Source organism: Hyperolius riggenbachi, chromosome 1 (assembly GCF_040937935.1).
Source record: "Hyperolius riggenbachi isolate aHypRig1 chromosome 1, aHypRig1.pri, whole genome shotgun sequence".
Classification (NCBI taxonomy): Eukaryota; Metazoa; Chordata; class Amphibia; order Anura; family Hyperoliidae; genus Hyperolius; species Hyperolius riggenbachi.
In genome coordinates, this window is record NC_090646.1 from 485,908,721 (window position 1) to 485,936,325 (window position 27,605).

At 43.9% G+C, this 27,605-nt stretch overlaps 1 protein-coding gene across 2 annotated transcripts; it reads right to left on the bottom strand.

Annotated features, from left to right (window-relative positions):
• Window positions 1-85: 85 nt before the first annotated feature.
• REM2 (RRAD and GEM like GTPase 2) lies at window positions 86-27,566 on the bottom strand. 2 transcript variants are annotated; one of them, XM_068271549.1, is made up of 5 exons: window positions 27,503-27,566; window positions 18,438-18,764; window positions 18,287-18,360; window positions 17,686-17,893; window positions 86-2,843 (listed from the first exon to the last, which is right to left on the bottom strand). In XM_068271549.1, exons 2-5 carry the CDS (start codon window positions 18,754-18,756, stop codon window positions 2,566-2,568), a joined length of 879 nt encoding a protein of 292 aa, XP_068127650.1. In that variant the 5' UTR covers window positions 18,757-18,764; window positions 27,503-27,566; the 3' UTR covers window positions 86-2,565. The 2 variants fall into 2 exon arrangements, with proteins under 2 accessions (XP_068127650.1, XP_068127651.1); XM_068271550.1 differs by lacking the exon at window positions 27,503-27,566 and adding an exon at window positions 26,518-26,600.
• Between the last annotated feature and the right edge of the window lie 39 nt (window positions 27,567-27,605).

The following is a 27,605-nucleotide window of genomic DNA, read 5'->3' on the forward strand; positions in this document are numbered from 1 at the left end:
CCCTGTCACATTATACAGCACCTCTGACACAGTACTTATGTAACATACATTTTTCCACACACGTGCTGATATGAAATGTGTTTATTTTTTGCTTTAACATTACATTTCCATCATTCAGCAGACATTCCAGAACAAATGTTAAGGCATCCAGCAGCACCCCTGGGTAGAGATTCCCTGCATCCCCCTGTTCACAGTACTCTGTAGTCTGAATGACACTGTAGTCTGTTAGATCCTGCAGCAGAATGTCAGTATACAAGATAAATGACAGGGCTGTCAGCTTCTGCTCTACATTCCTAACTGTATACTGCTCTGCAGAACTGCATGGGTGCCAGATTTGTCACAGAATCTCATCACCATATCCAGCCTCTGCCAGTCCACTTTCTATAGTGTTTTGCGTTATGTCTGGCGCAATGAGTGAAATGTGGGCAGAGTGCAGAAACATAACAATTAAGTATGAGCTGGTGGTTGTCGGAAAGGCATCTGTTTGAAGCCCATGGAATATGAAAGAGCCCAGAACTGGCCACATGAGCTGTATGTTGCTCTACCATTTCTGGATCTAGTGTGTGCATTGGTAACTATCCATCTAGTCAAGACAGGTCCATCAGAGGAACAGCAACCAAACTAGTCAGAGAATAGACCACATCAACGCAGATGGCTCCAGGAGATACATAATAAGGCAGACTTACCAAAACCAAAACAAGGAGCATTGGGGCAAATCAGGTGCAAAACAGGTGAAGTAGCAGCACAGTTGCTCAGAGCAACCAATCAGAATCTCCAGAACCTCCTTGTTCTGGATATCTGTTCCATTCTTGCACTAGTTCTGCTCAGTTCTCAAAACACTGGTTTTGATACATTTGTTTTCAAGGAAACCTCAGAATGCACGGTACCATTGCTTATTCTATTTTGGAAATGCTACTGGCCTGGTTGTTGAACTTAATTGACACCACAGCAAGTATGCTGATCAGGTGCTCTGACTTACTGGCTGCATACTTGTTCCATGTGAAAGTTCTGAAGTCAGAAGATCAGCATGGCAGCCACATAACTGGCAGTAGGGATGGCCCTGTCTAGAACTCATGGAGAAGCATGTGATCAGTTTGGTCAGCTGATAGATTTGTAAGGCTCTGATTTGCTGGTCATGATCATGTGTTAAACCAGGAAGTCATCACAGCAAATCAGAACCTTACAAATCTATCAGTCCTTATCGTGTGTAGTTGCCACGACTACAGCTATTTCAGGTGTACTCAACCTGATATTTTGCCGGTGCCAAGTCTCAAACTGGACCGCTCACACTGTTTTGAGGTAACCTCCAAACAAAAACAAAAACAAAAAAAAGACGGCACTCCACTGGCTGTATTTCAAATTGCTATATTCAGGAACATTTGAATTGCAGCCAGTGGAGTGCCTTACAAATCTATCAGCTGGCCAAACTGATCACATGCTTCTCAATGAGCTCTCCTAGGCAGGGCCATCCCTAACTGGTAGCAGTCTCCATGTTTATCAAAGATTATGTTTCAGGGCTTCCCTTTGACCAAAATGTCTTTAGAGTATGTACCAGTTGTGTGTTGGGAATATTAGACTGTATGATACAGAGGCCAGCGGGAACAGTTTTGTGTTTTGCATTGGTGCTATGTGAATAGGAAATAAACCCAAAGAGCAACCTACATTTCTTTCTCTTTCATATGATGCCTTATTTTTTGCCTACACTGGAAATGTCTTGAATTGTTTACAATATAATTGTGTGTGTGTGTGTGGGGGGGGGGGGGGGGGAGAGGAGGAGGGGAGGAGCAGGTGGTGTCCAGACAGATACAAAGAAAAATGGAGTGAAAGTGGAGCGGACGTCAAGGACTTCTTGTGTCTAATGAAGTCTAATGAAGAAAACAGCCCAGCACAGAGAAGCAACAATGCTTTGCCTTACAATTTAAAATAACATCCTTTTGAAGATATAGTCCATAGAGAAATTTGGAAAAGTGCATTTTGCAGTACCAGTGCAGCCCTCAGCAATTTCTGTGGTGTCAGAAGACTACACTTATAAAACTTATAAAGACGCGAAAAAGAAAAACGAGGAGTAAAAAGTCTCAAACCATAAAATGTAAGACTTTACGCATTGCAATTCCAATGACTTTTCTTCATGCTGGACAGCTATTTATAGACGGAGTTAGTTCTGCTTTCAATGTTGGAATATATTTTATCTGGTTGGGTTTGCATACATGCCAAGACCTGCCAGCATGTAACTATAGCATCTAAATATAGGAAGCTATCAGGGGCTATCTAGATCAAATAGTTGATCCCTTTTTCTGCCTATGGGCTACTGGGGTTTCCTTCAGAACAAGTTGTAATTCAGAGGCCATTCTCTGACAGTCCAGTAAATGCATGGTATGGTTTTTCATGAATGTCATATCATGTGTTTTCTATCTGCTTTGTTTGTGCTGTTGTTTCAGAAGCCCATGTTCTGTTGGTAGAGTTCCATGTATGAAGGTCACCAAAGTTCCCTCAGCTATGTGGCTGACAAGAGTTCATGTGGCCAGTCCGAACCCTTTATGGCACATGGACAGAAGAGTTCGCAAGTCACAGCACAGAGAGGTCGTGGCAAGATTTTGACCTTTGCTTGAAGAAGCCTTTGTGTTTTCCCATAAGCCCTGTTAGGAGTCGCCTTGCTCTTTTGGTGATACTTTCTCTGCGTCCCGGTGGTAGGAGGGTGGCTGTCTGAGGAGGATGTTGTACTTCATCTTTTCGTAGACGGATCTGTCTGACAACCCCCTCAAGCAGCTCCTGCGTGTTATGGTGAAGGGCAGCAGATGTCTCTGTGTACTTACAGCTTAGCATGCCTGCCAGGGAGCGTCCCTCTGAAAGAGGAAAGAGATATACAGTGTACACAAGAGCTGCACAGCCAGGCAGGCATAGGGCACAGTTAATACTGACTTCCTAATGACCATGGTGACAGATTTAGTGAGACGCTGCATTTAGCTATGCTTTCCTGTTTCTATAAGTAGCAACGCAATATGTGGAAGTGAGATATTTGTTTATCATGAGAGGAATATCAGGAACAAACCATCCACATCATTTCCTACTGCTGAATACATCTTACAGCTCAACTTATTGTCCAGCAGGTGGCACTACTGAGCTTATAAAATTTGCACCAAAATGATCAGACTTTCATATTGTATTGCCTGTGGTGTAAAACGACCTGAATCTAATCTAAAGCCCCATTTACACAATACGATTCTTTGTGTGATTCGATTACGATTCTATTTACGATCCGATTAAATCCGACATGTCCGATCGGGATTCGATTCAATTCAATTCGATTTGCCATTGTTTTGCTATGGCAAATCGAATTGAATCGAATTCCGATCGGACATGTTGTATTTATTCGGATCGTAAATAGAATCGTAATCGAATCGCACAAAGAATCGTATCATGTAGATGGGGCTTAAAGAGAATCTGTATTCTAAAATTCTTACAGCAAAAAGCATACCATTCTATTCATTATGTTCTCCTGGGCCCCTCTGTGCTGTTTCTGCCACTCTCTGCTGCAAACCTGGCTTGTAATTGCCAGTTTTAGGCAGTGTTTACAAACTAACCAGTTTGTGATAGGCTCACATAAGCAGTGTGTGTGAGTCATACAGAGCCTGCAGGGGGCCTGGAGGGGGTGTGTATAGCTTTTACCAATCACAAGCAGTCCTGCACATTCCACACATTCCAGCCTTAGCCCGACTGTGCCGACAGAAGAAAACAGATTAGATCATATAACAGAGATAACACAGCCACTGTGCAATTAGGAAAAGCTGCAGTGAGCCAGAGCACATTAGAAAAGGCAAAGGAACTTATAGGATAGAAGAACTAAGGCTGAAAATTTTGTTACAGAGTCTCTTTAAGCATTTAATTCACTGATCGATATGACTGTGATTTGTTAAGTCATGTGACGGTTTTCAAGGAACATCTACGCTGCCCCATTCAATGTACGCAACTAGGGAGTCATTTTGCTAGTGTTAAAAGAAATATAAAGGCTGACATTTTGCAGAGTTCAATTTTTCTTGCCTGGGAGTTATGCTGGTTCTATTTCTAGTAGTTTCTGACCAGCATGATAACCAGGCAATCATCACAGAGATAACTATGGCAACGTTCATATTACTCTTCTAGATTTTAATGTATATACCAATATGATAGGTCTACAAACAGTGCTGATTAGTGTTTTTTATTCTCTCATGAAATATGTGCTCTGCAATTGCCTCTGTTTATGTAAGAATGACTATTGATTCCCCTGAAATGTTTGCTCTGTTTCCAACTGTTATATTACAGAGCTGATCTGAAAATGAAAGAAAAAATATGACTGGTTTCTTTGAGTAAAAAGCTCTAATACTTGCTACACATGAGGCCCTATTCTAACAGACGAGCGATGCCTATTAGTCATGTTCGAAGAAAGAGGGCACCAGGTAATTTGGGCAACAGGTAAAGCTGCTAGCAGAGTATCAGCAATACTGTCAATACGGTATTCTACTAAGGCTTTTTCCTACATTAAATCTACGCATAGCTAATTCCTAATCTAACCCTACTGTAAACCCTACGCCTAACACTACCCATCCATTCTTAACGCAATTCAGGCTCCAGCTATTGTGAGCACCCAAATTACATACTGGGCACTGTTATTTGCAGCATTTAACATTGCGCCCAAATTACATGCCTCAAGCTAGTCATGTCACCAATATCATGATTAGAGAGGATGATAGTTGGTCAATGGGAACAGCTGAGTGGGGCAGGTAGGGGCGGGAACAATTTAGGACTGAAGCCTCAAACTTATTTCATATATCGCCATTTCACAGCAAAGAAAAAATGGCAATCATAAATGGGAAAACGTAGAATGTTTTTTATCAGTTTGGTTAAGATTTGGTCACTTAAGATTCATTGCAAAGTAGCCACACACCCCTATTATTCAATAATCCCATCCTGTCAGTAGCGTACTTGGCTGTAAAAAAAATATCAATTCAATCATGGGCAGTTTTCAATCATTTGCTTTAAATCTATTTGTTTTAATGTCAGTGTAAGAAACTATATAATCATTCCAATGAATATGTTTAAACCAGAACATTTAAGGACAACTGTAACCTCCTAAAACAAAAAAATAGATACTCTCCTATGAAGAGGGGCAGCTCTAATCCCTTAGTACGGAGCAGTTAGTCTACGGAAATGCTCTGCGACGGAGAACTTCCGTGACCTTCTGAGCAGAACCAAAGTCCTCTTCAGCATTAAAGCTGGAAGCTGGAGCAGGGGGTCCATTGGTGGAACGAGGGGACAGAGAGAGGACCGGGAAGGCTCTCCAGAGCCTTCTCTCCTCTTAGGTGAGCATCAAACTTTTTTTGGGCGGGTACACTTGTCCTTAAATTACAGCCAGATTTTCAATTGTAATTTTAGCTGAAGATACGAGGATGAATGGTAAACAGCAAGAGATATACCGTATGTGGCCATCCAAATTTTATTTCCACAACACAGATTGGATTCTGGTTAGATGATTGGGCATTGAGTAGTGTGGATTCCATTACACTGGAGGACTAACTTGGCTTTCTCAATGCAATGTGATGATAAAGGCACCTTTATAATAGTACAGATAAGGAGCTGTGCTGGTTCTGGTATGAAGTGTTGCTGTGCAAGTAGATCCTGATTATCAGGATTCCTCACTACCTCTGTCGTGAAAATCTTAAAAATTAAAATACATGTAAACATATACAAATAAGAAGTACATTTCTTTCAGAGTAAAATGAGCCATAAATTACTTTTCTCCTATGTTGCTGTCACTTACAGTAAAGTAGTAGAAATCTGACATTACAGACACATTTTGGACTAGCCCATTTTCTTATGGGGGGGTTCTCAGGGTTTTTCTTATTTTTAAAAGCACTCAGTGGATGACAGTTTCTCCGTCCATCTGCCAAAAAAAAGTGTGCGGTAAGCAGGGAGGCTGGCTAGCATCTTTGTATAAATATTTTTTAGGGAATGTCTTTATAAAGAATAAAGGCCATGCTGAGAATCCCCTATGGAGAGATGGACTAGCCCAAAATCTGTCGGTAATGTTGGATTTCTACTACCTACTGTGAGTGACAGCAACATAGGAGAAAAGTAATGCATGGCTCATTTTTTTTTACTCCGGAAGAAATGTACTTACTGTATATTCCTGTGTATAAGACTACTTTTTAACCCTTGAAAATCTTCTGAAAAGTTGGGGGTTGTCTTATACGCCGGGTGTCATTGATACGGGGTGATACGCCCTATCCTGTTACCACCTCTCAGATCTCCCTGCTCAGGGAGCGCAATCTATTCTTCTATACCACTCTGATAAACAGGTAGACAAGGAGAGCTGACCAGTCTACTTAAGGAGAGTTGACCAATGTAACAAGTCAATTGACTATATACTGTTATATACTGGGTAACACATACAGTACAGCACCAGTATCTGTTCATACACAGCACCAGTACATGATTTTTTTATTTTAATTTGGTGTGTGTTGGAAGAGGGGTAGTCTTATACGGCGAGTATATCCCAAACTCTATATTTTAACTGGAAAAGTTGGGGGGTGTCGTCTTATACGCCCAGTCGTCTTATACGCCGGAATATACGGTATTTGTATGTGTTTTAAATTTTAAGATTTTCGCGACAGTTCCTCTTTAACTCTTGCACAACAGACAAGTAAAACACAGATAAATACACCATGTATATATTTAGAAAGAACAGCCTGTCTAATTCTCCCTTATCTGCAAATAATCACAAGTGTTGTTTAAAGCGGTATTGTCACCATAAAAAATCACATTTCAACAGCAACTGGTCTGAGTGTATTAAGTGATAAAGATGCTAATCCTGCATTCAAAACTTTTTTCTGCTGTTATGGTTTGGAGTTATTACATACTATAGGAGCACTGGCCCTAGTGCCAAACAGTGCCAAAAAGTTGAATGCTGTGAATTCTTTTGAATGCTGAGAATTATTTTGAATGCTGGGAGTTCTTTTTATCTATAATATATTCCTCCTCTTCCATTTATTTCCCTGCCTAGCTGAGGTGGAATGTGAAGCAAGGCTGAGGTGACTCAGTGATTGGATGTGTAAATAAAAAAATTAAAAAAAGACTCTGGGAGGAGGGCAGCTAATGAATACACAATGAGCAAGAGAAGGGAGGGGGGAAACTAGAGTCAGGGAGGATATGATGTCAGCATTAGCTTGGCAAGATGGCCACTGCCTAGAATAGGATTTCTGCTTTTCCTTTGTAAAATTCACAGGAATCATTACATGGATAGCACAATACATCTGTTATGTAAGTAGAGGTAGTATTTATCTACTTATACATGTGGTTTTTATTTCTAGGTTAGCATGGGTGTCACTTGTTCTTTAAGCTCTCAGCTGTCTGATCTGTGCCTAGGTGTTTGCCGACTCTGTGCTAACATGTAAACACAGTTTGTTTACTTTCGGTGTTCCCAGCAAACTGGGAAGTAGACACACTGCAGATTTATTGCAGGAGTTGTATCAGCTGTAACAAGGAAATGTTTTTCTTGAAAGGCCATTATGCTGTTGCTTATCTTTTAGAGCAGAGAGGACGTTCTGGGTTTCGGTCCACTTTAAACAGATTAGGACAGATACTACTGTCTAATGCTACATGTGGAATGTGAAGCAGTGCTATATTTTTTTCTTTAATGCCATGGGATACCCACAACATTGTGATGGTGTTGTAATTCTAAAGCCACACACATATTCTAGAATTTTTTGTCTCCCAAAGTGATCACTCATGATCAAACTGGGTGGGTGAGCATCAGAGCAGGTGCCTAGGGCCTATTGGGTGGCAAGGGGCCTACCTGCCATCTTCTCTGACTTTCTCAGCTTACTAACAGGACCACAAGGGGGTGCAAAGTTGACTTCTTTTGCCAAGGGCCCCATTACATCTTAACCTCTTGACGATGACCAGCTAACGCCGATTGGCGTAAACTGGTCGTCTGCGGGTTACCATGGAAACGGCCGCTCGATCGAGCGGCCTTTCCATGTCAGTTCACGGAGGGTGTCTCCGTGAACAGCCGGAGAGCCGCCGATGGCGGCTCGCCGGCAAAATGTAAACAGGCGGGGAAGAAATCCCCGCTGTTTACATCATACGGCGCTGCTGCGCAGCAGCGCCGTAAGGCAGATCGGCGATCCCCGGCCTCTGATTGGCCGGGGATCGCCGGCATATGATAGGCTGAAGCCTATCCTTCAATGCGCAGGACGGAAATCCGTCCTGCGCAGCACACAGGGGAAGGGAGAGGGAGGGAGCTGTCGAGAGGGCTGAAAGCGCTGCGGAGGGGGGCTTTGAAGAGCCCCCCCCGCTAAGCAACTGCAGCCGGCGGCGATCAGACCCCCCCAGCAGGACATCCCCCTAGTGGGGAAAAAAGGGGGGTAGTCTGATCGCCCTGCTGCACTGCTGATCGGTGCTGCGGGCTGTAGAGCCCACGCAGCACTGATCAGTGTAACATCCCCTGGTCGGCAAGTGGGAGAATCTAACGTAAGTACAGATGTCCCCTGATGTCACTGGCCTCCTTTTCAGCGATCTGCTGAGTTATGTAATACTTCGCCAACCACTGATGAAGTTCACATTGCAAGCTACAGCAGAATGTCACCAGCTCAGATCTCCATAGGACAAAACAGCCTGCTCACCAGCAGTCACCTGAAATGATCACTAAAGATTAGAAAATGTACAAATGCCCGCAACACACCATATGTAGATAAAATCCAAAAATCTTTATTGGTATTTCCAAAAGAAAGGCTGGCAGCTGATGCGTTTCAGACACACAGGTCCTTAGCCATAGCTCACTAGCGACAAGACAGGAAATGACATATAAACAGGAAACTCCTCCCATCCAGGGCTGAACCAGAGATCTGGGCAATTATCTAAACCAGCTCCTTGAATACTACATCAAATTATCCATTTTGCTTGCCTTGAGGGTATGTTGAGTGTGTTTTTTGTTTGTTTTTGCTGCATTTTTGTTAGCGTTTTTTACCACGGGTGCTTTTTGAAGCGGTTTGCATGTGTTTTAATGCCTTTGCGGTCCGTATATACAAAACACATATGCATTTTGCATGAGTTTTTCATGTGTTTTTCTTTTGCGTTTTATACAAAACACTAGGAAGACAACAGGAAGGAGAAATACATCATAACATTTTTTTTTTTACCGAAAACCCATAGAAAAACGCATGTAAACCGCATACCATTGCGTTTCCATTGACTTTCATTATGCGCATTTTTGAAGATTATGTAACAAAACCAGCGTTTTTGAAAATGAGAGCATCAAAAACGCATATGCATTTTTGATATGCATTTTTTCCTGCAGCCCATAGACGTCCATTAGTGGCAAAAATGCAGCGTTTCCTGCAATGCTAGCGTTTGTTACGTGTGCACCTAGCCTCAAAGAATACCTGAGATGGGGGATTAAAAAGAAAATATACATAACCTGGGGCTTCCTCCAGCCCCCTCCAGGTTCATAGCTCCTACACCGTCCTCCTCCGCCTCCTGAATCAGTGAGAGGAGGGGATAATTACCATAGATTACTTGTATGTGAAGCAAAATGGATCTTTTGATTAGGTACTAGAGTACTACTGGGCACTTGAATAGTATAAAGAGCTAGACTGGGCTAAACCGTGCACATATTAAAAACAAGTACAAATTTAGTGTAAAAGGTTAATATCCCATCTACAATTCAAACTGCCCAGTTTGAATTGTAGATGGGATATTAACCTTTTACACTAAATTTGTACTTGTTTTTAATATGTGCACGGTTTAGCCCAGTCTAGCTCTTTATACTATTTAAGGAGCTGGTCTAGCTAATTACCCTTCAGGTAACAGGTTCAGCACTGAATGGGGGGAGTCTTTTGTATGTATGTCACTTCCTGACAAGTCTCTCGTGATCTGACTAATGCTAGGTACACACCATACAATTCTCTGGCAGATTTACCAGCCAGATTGACTATTTCCAACATGTCCAATCTGAATTTCAATGATTTTCTGATCGTTCTTTTAATCATTTTTTCAAACGGTTTTTTTTATCGATTTTCATAGAACTGAACAAAAATCAATCGAAAAAAATGATTAAAGAAACAATCGGAAAATCAATCGAAATTCAGATCGAACATGTGGAAATAATCGATCTGGCAGGTAAATCTGCCAGAAAATTGTATGGTGTGTACCTAGCATAAGGATCTGTGTGTTTGAAACGTATCAGCTGCCAGCCAGTCTTTTGGATCTACCAATAGGGATTTCTGGATTTTATCTGCATAGGGTGTATTGTAGGTATTTGTATATGTTCCTGCTGCCCTGAGGAGTGATTGCCTGGCACCACCAATATGTGAGGGCAGAGCCGGATTAAGGCTAAATGGGGCCCTAAGCAAAGTAACTGATTTGGGCCCCCCCATCATGTCGTAATAGAATCAGAAGATGCAGCTGCACAGCAACATGCCGCACACACCGGGGCAGCCAAGCTACTGGTTGCTATGGGCAACAGCACGCTTTCCTCTGTGGGTGCACAATGCAGGGAATAGCAGCGGCAAAATGCAGAGTGAGAGATGAATGGCTGGGACATTTGCACTCAGGGGCTGGGGCACCCCTGTGAAGAGGATGCCAGGTATTACAGCAGCAGCACTTTCCCCCTGGATCTCCAGCCTGGCAATAGCAGAAAGCTCTGGACACCGCCAAACCGGAAGCCGTTCCCCAGACAGAATTACATAACCACCCCCACCACCGAACAACCGATTTCCTCCCAAACTAGACAGCCACCATGCAGCCTACATCCCAGTGAATACGATAGTCCAGCAGAGAAGGCAGCCGCAGTGGGGGAGAATGACAGCACCAGATGAATCACATTCACCTATTGCGATCCAAGCAATAGAGGTCCCGTCATCCGGAGCCCATCTGTCTCCTCTAGAGTGCTGCCGCTCTGTTACTACTACTATTACTACTTCCTACTTCCTGTCTGATCTGAGAATCAGGAAGTTCAGAGCGAGCGGCTGCACTGTAGAAGAGACAGATGGGTTTCAGATGACGGGATCTCTATCGCTTAGATCATGGATAGGTGAGTGAGCGTTTGCCATCTGCTGCTATCATTTTTGCTGCAGCTGTGGTTCTCTGTGGGAAGGGAGGGTGGAGTGGGCAGCGGCAGAGCGCACAGTAGCAGGAGGGAGACCTAGGAGGAGAGCCTGGCTCTGAAGACAATCAGCAGCGCACGGCATCATTTGACAAGACAAGACAAATAACATTTATATCGCGCTTTTCTCCTGGTGGACTCAAAGCGCCAGAGCTGCAGCCACTAGGACGCGCCCTATAGGCAGTAGCAGTGTTAGAGAGACTTCCCTACGGTCTCCTACTGAATAGGTGCTGGCTTACTGAACAGGCAGAGCTGAGATTCGAACCCTGGTCTCCTGTGTCAGCGGCAGAGCCCTTAAAGGGACTCCAAGCAGTGCCTGTGGATATGCCTTTAAGCATACCCACAACTAATTCATTACATCCTCACACCTACCAGCACGATGTTTGTAATTATATCCCCCTGGGTTCCTTATATTTCATTGCATTGTGCTGAATCGAGCTGCCAACTTTGGAGAAAAGTCATCCTGTGGCCGTGATTTCGATCACGAAAATATCAAAAACTAAAAGGCATAGAGCAGCCGTTTATATATCATTGGAAAGAGGAGAAAGAGAGCTTTAAAATGATATGCATTTTTCCATAGTTACTGCACTGCTCAGAGTCCCTTTAACCATTATACCATCCAGCCACCGCTGACTTTGGAGAAAAGTCGTCCTGTGGCCGCGATTTCGATCGCGAGAATATCAAAAACTAAAAGGCATAGAGCAGCCGTTTATATATCATTGGAAAAGGGAGAAAGAGAGCTTTAAAATGATATGCATCTTTCCATAGTTACTGCACTGCTCAGAGTCCCTTTAACCATTATACCATCCAGCCACCGCTGACTTTGGAGAAAAGTCGTCCTGTGGCCGAGATTTCGATCGCGAAAATATCGAAAACTAAAAGGCATAGAGCAGCCGTTTATATATCATTGGAAAGAGGAGAAAGAGAGCTTTAAAATGATATGCATTTTTCCATAGTTACTGCACTGCTCAGAGTCCCTTTAACCATTATACCATCCAGCCACCGCTGACTTTGGAGAAAAGTCGTCCTGTGGCCGCGATTTCGATCGCGAGAATATCAAAAACTAAAAGGCATAGAGCAGCCGTTTATATATCATTGGAAAAGGGAGAAAGAGAGCTTTAAAATGATATGCATCTTTCCATAGTTACTGCACTGCTCAGAGTCCCTTTAACCATTATACCATCCAGCCACCGCTGACTTTGGAGAAAAGTCGTCCTGTGGGCGCAATTTCGATCGCGAAAATATCGAAAACTAAAAGGCATAGAGCAGCCGTTTATATATCATTGGAAAGAGGAGAAAGAGAGCTTTAAAATGATATGCATCTTTCCATAGTTACTGCACTGCTCAGAGTCCCTTTAACCATTATACCATCCAGCCACCGCTGACAGGATGGCAAGGGCTGGTTTATGTGCTGATGGGGCCCCTTTGACTCTGAATGGGGCCCCAAGCGACTGCTTTTGTTGCCTGGTCGGTAATCCGGCCCTGCGTGAGGGGGATTTGAAGCGGTCTGCTCCCTGTTCCGATCACTAAAGATTGTTTCTGGTGATATTAATCCAGTGTGTGGGTGTGTCTATCTTAAAGTGTACCCGAGCCGAAGCTTGGGTACAAAGAGTGATATTTAGATAAAGAGAGGGAAGCCTCAGGACCATATTTAGGCTTCCCTTGGCATTCTGCAGTCCCCCCTAGCCGGGCTGAGGCAGAGGCAAGAGAGGCTCCAGCCTCAGGGCGCAGTGTAGGAGGGGACACACAACTCACTCAGCTATCATTCCCCTACTGTGTATGAAGCAGAGAGAAATAAGAAAAGGGAATACATGGCAGTGACTGCAAGCCAAATAACTAGAGATTAAGGTGTTGGGGGCCCTGGGGCACCTCTTAGTCTAATATCAAACGTTGTGTAATGGCTAGGGTGGGAGGGATGGAGGGGCGCACTTTGGTGTCTCAGCCTTGGGTGCTGAAAGACTTTGTCCCGTCTCTTCCCCCTAAGGAGAACGCCCCCCCCCCCCCCAAAGATTGCCGACATCAGAGAGTCGCCAATCTTAGCTCTTACTGGGACCGCGTTCCTCTTCTGGCATCAGCATGCCCATGCAGCAGACACACGAGCCTGGGCGGCTGCGTGCTGCTGCAAATGCATGGCCATGCTTGCGTAGCCACTGCATGACCACACTCGTCACAGAAGAGTAGCACAACCTAGCTGTGGAGGTGTCCACGCTCGGTAGTGGGAGAGCAGACAACGCCAAGGCAAGTCTCAATAGGATTCTGTGGTTTCTCTCTCTTTCGCTAAGTATCTGTTTCAAGCAGTCACTCTAAACAAGTATTTGAAGATTAACTAAACTTTGGTATCAGACTTTTAACTTTTTCATAGTACTTTTATTTGCCAAGCATTGGAAAGAAGGTGAGAGAATAATAAAATGGCAGCATTGTGAATGATTCCAGAGCAGTGGAAAGGTCTGCAGAAGCAAGAGGAAGCATTAAACATTCTTCACAATGCAGGCAACATTGTAAAAGCGTAACCCTTCAACACCTGGCTTTCTATGCCTCTGTGTAAGCAAGCTCTGAACAAGGCCTTTTCAGCCTGCTCACACACAGGTACTAAAAACCTGCCAGATGTAAAAAGTCTTGTTCACACCTATGCTTGTAAAATGCATCAAAATGCCCGTGTAACTTTTTGCAGACTTTTTCATTACTCCATTCACTCCTTTAGATTTTCCTCTATTTTGAATCTTCACAATGCGGGCATCTTGCCTTATCTTAAAGGGAACCTTAACTGTAAACAAAAAATGAGTTTTACTTACCTGGGGCATCTACCAGCCCCCTGCAGCCATCCTGTGCCCTCGCAGTCACTCATGGCTCCTCTGGTCCTCCGCTGCCAGCTAGTTTCGTTTCGGACCATGCGTACGTTTTTACGCATCCCTGCTGGTGCAGGAAGCTATTGCAGACATCAACAAGTACAAAATTTTACACATTACAACTGTAACGCGTAAAAAATGTACTTGTTGATGTCTGCAATAGCTTCCTGCACCAGCAGGGATGCGTAAAAACGTGTGCATGGCGGCCGGCCGACTCCCAGTCGGCAAAAAACGAAACTAGCTGGCAGCGGGGGACCAGAGGAGCCATGAGTGACTGCGATGGTACAGGATGGCTGCAGGGGGCTGGTAGATGCCCCAGGTAAGTAAAACTCATTTTTTATTTACAGTTAAGGTTACCTTTAATGCCTATGTAGAACCGTTTCTATTCACAATAGGACCTCAGCAAAAAATTAACCTGCAGCATTAAAGTCCCTTGGGCAAATTCACCCTGGGCAAGGCCCCTGAGTCAGCTACCTCCGCCCTTACCCCCAGATCTCTCTCCCTCACTTTTTTTGTCTCAGAGGCCCCTGCAGACTTTTCAGCAGCACTGCAACCCACCTGTCCATTAGACTCCCATCATCTTCCTAGCAGGGATCGCCTCTTCACCGTGACCCAGCATATTATCACATAATGACAGAGGAGGGCGTCCCTGCGAGGATAAAGACAGGATCACACAGACTAATGGAGGAGCGCACCAGCCAGAACAGGTGAGTCGCAATGCTGGGTTGGCGGGAGACCTGGGGAGAAGTCCATTTGCACTTGGGGCCCTGGGGCAATTGCCCAGTTTACCCTATGGAAGTGCCGGCCCTGTCTAACCTATGTTTGAACAAGCCCTTATACAATAATAAATGTGTATATCCTCCTGATGGTAGATAAAGTTTCTTTTGAATTCTCATTGAACTTACAGTAAAAGAAGTGGAAACTAACATCCTCCAAGTGGTAGACAGGTTGTATGTGTGCTCATTGTGTATTTGTATCCCATGAGTGGGGTCTGCACTTTTTTGCAGGTAAGCATTCATCTGTTTTTAAGTAGCGCTGTTCATTTCTTTGCTATGTTTGATTTAATTCTGGTCAGCTGCTCCCACTTGTTAGTTTTTCTTTGGTGTATATGCAGAGCCTCTGTTTGGGTTCAAGGTGCGTTTGTAGTTCCTGGGGGTGCTCAGCGCATCTCTGAGCTGAGGCCATTCAGAGGCGGCCTGGTGATGCGCTGATCCCACTTTTTCTGCGCAATTCTTAATTTTACTGGTAGTGCGCCCAGGCTATGCATATGCATAGGTAGGTTTTAGTTAGTGTTAGGTCCCCTCCCATGGAGGAAAGACTTCTTCGACAGTGGGAGGGACGAGTACCTAACAAATTGCATTGCAAGCTGTTAGTGGAAACTAACATCCTCCAAGTGGTAGACAGGTTGTATGTGTGCTCATTGTGTATTTGTATCCCATGAGTGGGGTCTGCACTTTTTTGCAGGTAAGCATTCATCTGTTTTTAAGTAGCGCTGTTCATTTCTTTGTTACAGTAAAAGAGTTGTGGCTGGTGTTGGGCTTTAATGAATTGAGCAGTTTTAGCTACATGATGTGATGGAGAGATATATGTTCTGAACTAGGAGGTCATACACAGATAGAAAAGAGAAATAATAATAATAATAATGCAAGGTGTTTTCCCCCTATGATGTAATTAAGATCAGAGCTGGATCATCCACTAGGCACCATTATTTGGTAACTAGGGCCTGGTGGCTATCCAAGGGTCTGCCGCCTGCCATCTCTTTAGACCACCACCCTAACTTTACTGTACTGAAGAGGCCAAGTGGCAAGAAGTAGGAAACAATGCTGCAGCCTTATCTAGGGCTCTACTTCCTGGTAACCAAACATGATGACCAACTGCATAGAAACAACTATTGAGAACTTCCCCCGATATGCACATCCACATACAGGTATTCCATATCCTTTCCTGCACACTGAAAACAGGCAGTAAAGAATTGGCCTAAAATTCCCAACGTGGGCATTTTTCAGCCATGTATGTTATAACAATGTTATATTTTGCAATATTTTCTTAATTCAGATCTAACTTTTTATAGCTAAATATCAGAAATCCATCATCTGTGTGTGTGGAGCAAGTCAGAGCAGTTCTGAGGGAGATCCTCCAGGGATGGACAATGTTGCTGGGACTATAGAGAGGGCATGAAGGGTCATCAGACACATATCTGTACAATAGGCATTAATCACTGTCCATGGTCCTGAAAGGCCAAATAAAGGATTATTCTGATATGATACTATGTACAGTATGTACAGGTAGTCCCCTACTTACAAACAGGCACTGTTCTAGGAGATTGTAAGCCTTGTTACTAAGCCTAGTCACGTATTATATATACTGGTACGTGTGGATAAATTATCCCCTTTCCAACAACTCTGGATGTAGACATACACAAAAATATGTAATAACAAAAACTGTACAGCACGTTTTATGTAACAGCTTTTATGTATTAAGTATATTATGTATGTATGTATGTATTTAAGTATGTATGAGATGTTTGTAATTCAATTCGTCTGTAAATAGGGGACTGTCTGTTGTTGGATCATCTGGTTATCGGAAGACATACAAATCTGGTACCCTACATGGACTTGCAGCTCGATTATCAATGGTGCTTACGTGTTTTTGGAATTTAATGTTAAAAAATGATCTTTCCACTTAAAAAATGGCAGAAAGCCCAAACTGCACTTCTTTCACCTCTTTGCCCACATAGCACCTACTATGCAGGGCCAGAACATGCACAGTAGGTAGCACTGTAAGCATGCAGGGATAAGGAAGGGGAGGGAGGACTGCAGTTGTCTACTTACTTATTTTATCTGAAGGCATCTGTCTACTTGATTCCTTTCATAGGGGTCACTTGGCTAATTAATTATTTTACCGGTGGGCACATGACTATTTCATTTTTATATTTAAGGGACACCTGGCTACTTAATTATTTTATCTGGGGAACACCTGACTACTTCTTACATGTGGGAGCGCATGGTAGCTATCTCCGTATTATCTTAGAATCAAGAAAATAGTGTATTGCTGCCAACCGCAAAGCCCAGGAAGAGCCCTAAGAGGGTAAATATATTTTATGGCTTTGTGATATTTTTCACGTGCTTTTAATGTGAAATATTGAGGATTATGTTTCAGGAATAGAGGGTGGAGGAGGAAATGTTGGAGGATGAGTTATGTTGTTAGGAGATGTGGAGTTAAAATTGATGGGGAAGGGGGTCCAAATTTCATACCAGGGCCCAGTGCTCTATAACTATACTACTCTATAAAGCTTCCTTCTCCCACCTTAAACCTCATAACATATGCCTAACTAACCCAAAATGCCATTCATTGTTGTTTATTCTTTTCATTGGTTTTAGTCCTGGTGCCCGATCCCTCACCTCCTCCATTGGCTTCTTAGAAGTGTGACCACACAGTCCAGGTCATTTTGGCTTCAGGGCGGGGCAGCAGAACCACTGCCATATATAAAAAACTGGTGCTTTAACAGCGCAATGGAAGTGATGCACTGAACAATGGTACCAAAACCACCGTGGCACGTCCTCTTGAAAGGATAACTAATTTACCACAGGGCTGCAGTTATAATATAAACTCTGGATGTAGTGTTTTTTTTCCCACTCCCTTTCTTATACCCCTTTACTTATTTCCTTATGGATGAGTTAGAATATTTAACTCGGTCAATACCTTCCATGCTGACCTCTCTGGAACGAGCCAAATCCCCTTTATTTGCAACAAGGATGACTGGAATGTGTCGGTGAGGACGAGCAGTGCGGACTTTCAGAAGAAGACCAGGTAGATGCTGAAAGCTGCTCCTGTCTGTCACTGAGAAGATGAGGAGGAAGGCATCTCCCATCTGTAGACAGCTGTCCTGCATCCAGCTGTGTGAACCTGACTGGGAAGGACAAAGACCACTGTTACTGTTATAATGATAACTAACATGTGATGTCCATAGTTATATCTGTAGCACAACTGCCAGAAATCTATTCTATCTTTCTACACTGGTATGGAAAGGTCTGTGCTGTATTGCATGCCGCTGTCAGTTTAGCAGGTGTCTGTGAGGAAGCAGGTAACAGGAGAAGATGACAAGAGAACCTGAGAGTATGACCATGTTTATTTACTGTCCAATCAGCAGGCAGGTGACACCACATAGCTGCAACAAAAACAGTGGTGTCACCAGATTAGCCATGTTGTGTAGCAGAGGTGTATGAATCTCAAGAATGACTAAACAACATTTAAATGCTTTGATGGGCAAACTATGTAAGATAATATTGTTGGAAATGTTTACCTGGTCCCAAATATCATAAACCATTAATGTTGTCTTCTCTCCATCCACCATCATATCAATCTCGTGTATATCCTCTGTGTGTGACAAAAACCTGGTTAATTTTATATTGTACATATGTAGACCTAAGCCATACCCTAGAGCTGGAAATCACCTGGATGCTCGGCCTCATGAGGGAAAGTATCCTTCTGACCTCCAAAAATTCCAGCAAGAGTTGTCTTTCCCACCCCACCGTCACCAAGCAGCATGACTTTATAGACTCCAGGCTCTGAGTTGCTGTCCGAGGACCTCACAGAGTCAGATGACCCAGAGTGGACACTTGGCCAGTCAAGCTCGTCTACAGCTTGTGTACGCCTCAGCTGGTGTTTGTAAGGCAAGGGCATGCTGCCACGTCTGTGGGAGTCTGCAGGAAGGGGGAGGCTCCCCCGATGTTGCCGAAGGCCCCCCAGCTTCTCAATCTTGTTTAGCGTCATTGCAGTGACTGGAAAACAGAAGAAAATCATTGGGAAGTATATGTGACACCTTTACAGTCTTGTAGACTCATATTAGAATTAAAGTACAAAACTACGGAAACTATTTTTCCTCTTTTCACATCTGTATGTATTGTATTTCTTTCTGTACTGCTGGTTGGTAGGATTTTCCCTTTCTATTGCAGCATCACTAGCAACATGCAGAGTAAGAATATGGAACACAGACTGCAGGAATTATATTTTTAAACAGCACAGACAAAAATCCAGAACTATTGTTTGTTTGGGGTCTTTTTTTGGGGAGGGGGGGGGGGGGTCCTATTTGGACCTCATCTAAAAGATATTTTTCGCTTTACTGGGAACAGCAAAAAATGTCTTCAGTGAGAACTAAGACAGACTTCGGAGCACCTAAAGTTGCCTTCATGCTCATAGCTGCACCCAAAGACTAATTTTGATCCCATTTGCCTGAAGTCTACTGTTTACAAAGGAATTGAATGACAGCTGGTAGTGGATGAAACCCATTGTTGGGTCTTGTGGCTGAGAGCTGTTACTCTGAACATCATTGATGAGGACAGGAACATGGATACGGTGATGGCTATCACTAATTGCTGTTGAAACAGGATGGCAGCGGATTGTGCATTGTATGCATTACTCTCTACTTGTAGTATTCTCTAGTTGTTATTATTAAATCCCAATTCCTTGAGAATTGTCAGTTTTGGGTAGTGTGCAGCTTTTGGGAGGGAGGAGGGTTGTTTTTCGGGATGTGTCCTCATTGGGGTGCATTTCCCTTGCTTCCTGTCCTTGGGACCTCCATAGAACTGTGTTATTACAGGGAACCTGGAGTGAGTGGAATATGAAGGATGCCCTCTTCCCTTATAAAACAATGCCAGTTACCTGGCTGTAATGCTGAGCTTTTAGCTTTAGCTGTTGCATCATACACCTGCAACAAGCATGCAGCCAGTGGAGTCAAATAGTTGTATCTGCATGCTCATTCTGGCTCAGTCCTCAGTTGCGTTGCAGAATAATTCTGCATGTCCGCTCACTACCCATACAATTCTATGGGACTGTTCACAGTACTGCATTGTAACAGATCACATTATTCCAACTCACTGCATGCAGGCTTTTGTATTAAACTCCATGTCCAGTCTCCATTCACATTCATTAAAACGTGTTTGTTTGGCAACTGGCCACTGTGAACCCAGCCTTAAAGTATTAGAGGCAGAATATCAGCACAGAATTCAGGCAACTGGCATTGTTGAAGATGGCAGCTTCCATATCCCTCTTACTGCAGGTTCCCTTTAACATGAAAACTTGTCATCCTGGAGACAGGAAATAGGGACAGCTGGCTATTCTTGTGGACTTTATGGCTCAATAAAGAGCGTGACTTTTTGAAAAACGGTGTGCTGATATATTGGATTATCAGCAATAAAAAGTAGCCATGAATTCTAGTGCTTCCCCACTGTGCTAAAAAACAAACAAAAAACAAACAAACACTTTTTACTGTATACAGTAGGTGACTCTTAGATATATTTCCCAAATTCCTGTCCGGAAAGGAAGTGATGCAATTTTTTTTTACAATTGGAGACTCATGACAAAAATAAAACTCCAGGAGAGGTTGTAACTCCTTACTGTGCTACCCCCAAGTTTTCTTGGAGTTGGGCCTTAAAGGGAATGTGTCCCCTACTGTCATGTGTGGTGACTCCAGATTCAGAAATGCAGAAACTAGAATAAATAAAGAGTGGGCTGGAAGTGATTTAAAAGGAAGTTGGAAGGTGCCTGGATGATCCCCTCAGGTGCTCTGACACGACTCACTGACTAACTGTATGTTTGTTGCAGGTGTGTGACTCACACAAGACTGAAGCTAAAATATCATCAGTATGGTAGGCAGCTAACTGGTATAAAAAAGGGATAACAAAAGCAGTTTCCATATTCTGCTCTGTACATGTTTCCTGAAATAGCATAAGGACAGTGTCCCAAAATCCAAATTGCTTCCGGCTTAATATAACTCGAGATAATAATAGTATGTAGACCAGTGGAATTCTTAGACCTGGAGATGTATGTGGCCTACCTTACCGGAGAGTTTTGTGATCTCAATGTATAATTAGGTCACAGGAACCTTCCTGCAGCCTGTCTAATGGTATAATTAGTGGTGAAGCTGCTAATATTCTATACATCCATGATCTCTAACAAGGGGTCTCCTGAATCATTAGAACATATGGTTCTCAGCCAAGTGTGACATCACAGCGTCCTCTCACAGGTCATCTGTACCTGCCTGGGGAGAATTCTACAACAAAATACTCTAAGCATGAAGATATTCAGACGTTATAATCAAGTGTGAAGTTGTGGGAAGATGTGAGGAAGGTCAGCCTCACCGCCTCCCACAAACCCCTTGCACCACATTCCAGAATCCTCTTGGAGAGTAGCCAAGTAGCCCCCAGCTATTCATTACTAACAGGAGGAAGAGTGCTGGCCAGTTAGGCCAGGTTCACATTGCACCTGATCCGGGACGGGTCCGACAAAACGGATCTGTTCTCCGTTCCGTTCGATACGTTTTCATAAGTTTTGTTCATGTTTTAAAACCATTTCGCATATGTTCTGTTCCGGTACAGTGTGAACTACACTTCCAGCTACAAACCCAATCGCAATCTTAGATCTGCACATGATCTTCTGTTGTCCTCCTCTAGAATCACCTCCTCACATTCAAGTCTACAAGATTTTGCACGCGCTTTTGCACCTTTGTTACCTTTAAATGCTCTCTAAAAACTCATCTGTTCCGACAAGCATATGCACTACCTTAGGCCACTTCCCTTTGTCCTAAGTCCAAATTGCACTCCTACTAGGTATCCTAAAACACGCTGCCTTTATATATTTCATCATATACTACCACTTCTCTTGTTCCCCCCATTCCCTTTAGATTGTAAGCTCGCAAGCGCAGGGCTCTCTCCCCCTTTTGTGTCTTGGAAATCATTATACATTTTATTCATCATGTTACTTTTATCACTGTCATTACCAATTCTATATTTTGTATTCTGTATTTTGTATCATTTGTTTGTATTTTGTCACTAATTATGTATCTTTGTCAATAATTATGTATCTTGTATATTGGTGTACACCATTGTCTGTATTATTATGTACCCCATGTTTGTTTCTTACTTTGTATAGCACCAATATGTTGGCGCTTTATAAATCAATAATAATAATAATTCATATGAGAGTGGTGGCTGCCATAATTATTTCCTTTTAAACAATACCAGTGGCCTGGCAGACCTGCTGATCTTTCTGGTCAGTAGGGTCTAAATCACACACCTGAAACATGCATGCAGCTAACCTTGTCAGATTTGTCATAGACATTTGATCGACATGCTTGTTCAGGGTCTATGGTTTAGGATCAGCAGGATAGCCCAATTTATATAGTGACTGTTGCATTCTGGTATTTGTGTGTTCTGATAGCGTGAAGGGGTTAGACAAGACAAATAACATTTATATCGCGCTTTTCTCCTGGCGGACTCAAAGCGCCAGAGCTGCAGCCATTAGGACGCGCTCTATAGGCAGTAGCAGTGTTAGGGAGACTTGCCAAAGGTCTCCTACTAAATAGGTGCTGGCTTACTGAACAGGCAGAGCCGAGATTCGAACCCAGGTCTCCTGTGTCAGAGGCAGAGCCCTTAACCATTACACCATCCAGAAAGGTTAGACAGGATGCTGTTGATTGTAGGTGTGTGTGTGGGGGGGAGGGGGGGGCGCAATTTTAGCATTTGCCATGGGCGCTGTCTTGCCTAGATACGTGACTGTGCACCCCAGCTTCCAGCATGCCCACCATTGAGGCATCACAACTGACTATGCCTGGGGGACATCTGGGGCACCCCAGAATAGATCAGGGGCCCTTTGCATTTAGTGATAGCAACGCCCCACATATGAGCCAGAGCTATGAGGCCTGCATGTGCGATAATGGAAGTTTGCTGGTTTGTCAGGTGAGCTGTGTGCACCAACAGGTTTGCACAGTGATTCACTTTGGACAGTGCCTCAATATTTTCTTATAGCTATATTGCCTAGAACAGTGGTTCCCAACCTCTGCCAGATCATGACACATCGCCCCAAACATTCAGATCTCTGTGACACGTCACATATATATATATAAAAGGAAAATATGCATAATAATAAAATAATCATAAAAGAGGGCTCCAGAGACAGTGTGACTGCTGCTGACACAATGAGGGGGAAGGGGGGAGGCCTTCAGGGACAATATGCTGATGCTGCTGGCACAATGGGGGCTGCAGAGAAAATTAATATGCTTATGGTGTTGGCGCAATGAGGGGCCACATGGAAAATATTCTGCTACTGGCACAATGGGTGGGTGGGTGGGACTGCAGGGCTAATAAGGTGCTGCTGGCACAATAAGGTGGCTGCAGGGGCAATATGCTGCTGCTGGAACAGTGATTGATGCTGCCTAGTGCAGCGATGCTTCTCAGCGTTTTCAGATCAGTCAGTCAGATAGTCTAAAATGCCTGCTTAAAGAGAACCCGAGGTGGGTTTGAAGAATATTATCTGCATACAGAGGATCGATCTGCCTATACAGCCCAGCCTCTGTTGCTATCCCAAACCCCCCTAAGGTCCCCCTGCACTCTGCAATCCCTCATAAATCACAGCCACGCTGCTGACAAACAGCTTATCAGAGCTGGCTGTGTTTATCTCTATAGTGTCAGTCTGCTGCTCTCCCCGCCTCCTGTAGAACTCCAGTCCCCGCCTGCATCCCTTCCCTCCCTGCTGATTGGAGGGAAGGGAAGGGGGCAGGGACCGGAGCTATGCAGGAGGCGGGGGAGCAGCTGAGACTGACACTACAGATGTAAACACAGCCTCACAATACGGCTGTGATTTATGAGGGATTGCAGAGTGCAGGATGACCTTAGTGGGGTTTGGGATAGCAACAGAGGCTGGGCTGTATAGGCAGATCCAGCCTCTGTATGCAGATAACATTCTTTAAACACACCTCGGGTTCTCTTTAAGGAAGTTAAACCCTTTAATATGTAAAGGGTGTATAGTTCCTTCACTCACCATCGGCCTTTAGCACCCCCCCCCCCCTTTCGCCTTTTTTCTAGTACTTTCCCACCTTGTCTACCTCCTCGCTGCTCTGCCTCCACCCTCTGATCATAGAAAGTTAAACCCTATATGTAAAGGGTGTAAACTTCCTTCACTCTCCATCTGCCTTTAGCCCCCCCTACCCTGACCCTCCTCTGTGCCAGTAGTAGTTCCGCCACTCTGACTCCCCCCTTGCTGCTCCACTCTGCCTCCCCCCTCTACTCATAGTTAGAGCAGGGCTACAAAAATGGCTGCCGAAGTCCACAAAGGCGGACTCCGGTGGCCATTTTCTTGTAGCCCTGCTCTTACTACAGTCGGAGCAGAGTAGGAGGCAAAACGGAGAATCAGGGAGGGAGACAGTGCTGGACATGGGGGACACAACAAGCATGGCAGCACATACCCGGGGCTGCCACGACACATAAATGTGTTGTGGCACATGGGTTGGAAACCAGTGGCCTAGAGTATACCTATTAAACACCGTCCCGTGGGCCAAATCTGGCCTGCAGAGCCATAAAATTTGACACACAAGTGGTTTCCCCTCTTTGCATTATGTTTAGCCCACTCTGGACCACCAGGGGAGCTACATTGGAGTTGTCTAGTCCATCCATATGGGGGAGGCACTAGACACCAGGGAACTGTATAGGGTAGGAAGGGGGGCCATTAGACACCAGGTAACTTTATAAGGAAGGGAGGTTGCCCCCTAGACATTTAGGTTGGCCCGCGACTCGGTCCTAGTGTTCAATTTCACCCCACTCTGTATTTGTGTTTGACACCCCTGGCCTAGAGCCGCCATAATGCTTCAGATTGTACTTTGCTTACTGCAGAGGGGCAGTGCCTCCTATTGACTTACTTAAACATGTGTATCTTAGTACCAGCTTAGATGAACTAGTGCTTCATAAAAGATCTCACATAAGCCTCAGTGAGCATGTTGTTCAACTAAACAGAAAGAAGACTATGTACTAATATAATCCTATTTGATGCTTTATTTAAAGGAGAAAAGCCCCTTGCCAGCATCACTCGGATCACAATCCTGCACCCCCACAATGTAAAGCATCAGTATGAGTCATCTGCAACTTAATATAAACTGCAAATGTATTTCTGTGTTATGATCTTATGAAATATTCCAAATGCCATGAACTAAGGAAGCTTAGGTGATAAATAGTAGGGTGCCTATCTGATCTATTGGACTCCCCTTATGTACTTTTTCATCCTATATTTTGAGAGAATAATACATGGAGTATTATTGCTGCAGGTTGATGGCCACAAGAGTACACTTCAGATTCCTGCGGAATGCTGGCAATTACCATCCCGCTAATCATCAGTGGCTGCTAGACATTTCCTAACCTGATTTCCTTTGAAAACTGATTTCATTTTGCACACATTTGCTTGCACGGTAAGGCTGGTTTTGCCCACTGACCTGAGTGTGTGTGAATTCTGCATAGACAACTGATGTACGCAGGTTACAGGGTATGTCTCATATTAGCTGCGACACCCATGTTGCAGTATGTGCTGCCTTTGTGTTTGATTGCGAGCTGTCAGATGCTGGGAACCGGGGGGTACGCAGAACGGAGAGCAATGCATTCCTAACACTTTCATCCTGTCTTTGTAAAATCACTTTTTTCACAAAATTTAAGTGATAAAAATGCTGAATAATTCTACAAGCAATTATTATTTTCGGTTCTGGCAAAAACAAGCCCCGCTGTGATATTATAGGGCGACACCTTCCCCACAATTACTTTTCTCCAATTCCAGAGAATTATATAATCACACTTCTGCCTGCTTTTAATCCAGGATGATCTCCGATCAGTATCCAGGACAAACACAGATTATATATGCTCCAGGCTAGATCTATGAGTTAAAGGCTATTTAATGTAAAGCACCCTCTGGGTTAAAGAAACATTCTATAGGCACTATTATGTAAGCTCCATTGATTTTGATGCATGTCACTGGTTAAGCTGTCCCTGGGAAATCTTGCCTTCAGTGAAGCAGAAGACAGGTACAGGCAGCTATAGTTTATATTATAATGTAGGCTGTAATGGTATACTACTTCTGAGAATTAATACGTACCTAGGTATCTGTGGAGGGAGTGAATTCAGTTATGAGAAGATAAATGATATTAATGCAGATCTATATATCTATCCATAAATTCACATTGTACTTGCCACCCTTCAACACTACAATTTTTTCAACAGCTACGATCTTTCGACAAGGTTTTTACGATCAAAAGTAATTGAAAAGATAACTATCGATTGTTCCCATAAAGGGATCGATTAATGCATGTTCTCTTCTGATTCAATCATAAAATCCAACATTTAAATTGATTAAATCTTCTGTTATAATTGACCATAGAATCGTTTGACATAGATTTTCGCCATGAATCGTTGATGAGATTTTTGCGATCGAAAGGTAACTATCGATTGTTCCCATTAACGGATTGAATAGGGCATTTTATCTCTTACGTTTCAATCGTGAAATCCTACATTCGGATCAATTAAATCTTCTGTTCTAATCAACCATAGAATCGTTTTACATCGATTTTTGCCACAAAGTTTGACGGTTTCTGTACAATTCGATCACATCAAAAGATCGCATCTGATGAAAAAATTCTACCGTTAATGGGCACCTTAACTGGAACTAGTAGTGTTGGCAGTAGTATCTGCTTGTGAGGTGCAAGGGTCCATCTTTTTCACCAACCATGGAAGTTTTTTTCTTCTCTGTCATTATTCTAGAGTTGGGCACATGCCAAGGCAACGTGTCGTGCGCATGTGACAGCGATGATCTCTGCAGCAATCAGCCCTGCCATCCACACGTTGTTCCCGAAGGTGCTCATGCTCTGTGCAGCGATGTAACGAGCACACGCAGGACTCCTTCTCATAGGCTACGAAGCATCCAAAAGTTAGCAAGAGTTGGATGTGGAGCTCTGCAGCCGTGCTGGCGTCTGTAAAGCCGCCCAATCTAATTGCAGGGTCGGTGTCCTCCGGGGAATCCGCTAACTGGTGGATGAACGAGCACTTGCCAAAAGCATTTACTAAATCGATCTGATGTGGGTGGTCGGCAGCCCATGTGAAGGCTGCTTAGCAATACGCGCTCCCAACTTATATGCCAAAATCATTGATGAACTGCGCAGGCTTTGAGCAAATCATGCTATAATTGCAACCATTAACTTCTTCTCTGCCTCATCACCGCAGGCTATAAGCAGCTCCCCCTTCCCTCCATCACTTGATCAATGAGTTCCCCGCCTCGGGGATATACCGCTCCTAATCGATCGAGCATTCCTGTAGCTGTCCATCATCATCAGCCCTGCCAGTCATTCTAGTTGCTGGAAAATGCCCCATGCCACAAAAGCCAGCAAAGCTGATCAGTGATCAGCCATTATGCCCAAGGCTAATGTCTGCCTGTGTCACCCAAATCTGCTTCCCGGGGACGCATTATAGAAGGAGCATGTCGCCTATTAACCCCTTCCTGGCTTCACCCCAACACCCTGTTTCTTCAGTATTAAGCCTTACATCATCTGCACAAAAAGTATTCTTGATCATTGAATTACTCCAATCAGCATGCTGTCAGCGTCAAACTATGCATGCCTAGCATAAGCAGGTTTAATGATCACTCGCTGTGCTGGAGATCGCAGGACTATAGCCAAGCAGCAAGCTCCCTGGCGTCACCCTCCTGTGCCACCTACCTGTCTCCTCTAGTCTTCTCCCTGTGGCTCCCCTGTCTTCTGCTTGGGTCCTCTCTGTGACAGATGCTCCGCTCCATCTGTTCTGTCCCTCCCCGTTCCTTTA

Coding starts and splice junctions, on each gene's coding strand:
- REM2 (XM_068271549.1), bottom strand. CDS start 18,756: ATGACGCTAAACAAGATTGAGAAGCTGGGGGGCCTTCGGCAACATCGG. Junction 18,361..18,437: donor TCATGAGGCCGAGCATCCAG/GTGATTTCCAGC, acceptor TGTCACACACAG/AGGATATACACGAGATTGAT. Junction 2,844..17,685: donor CAGAGAGGTCAGCATGGAAG/GTATTGACCGAG, acceptor TTCCTCTTTCAG/AGGGACGCTCCCTGGCAGGC.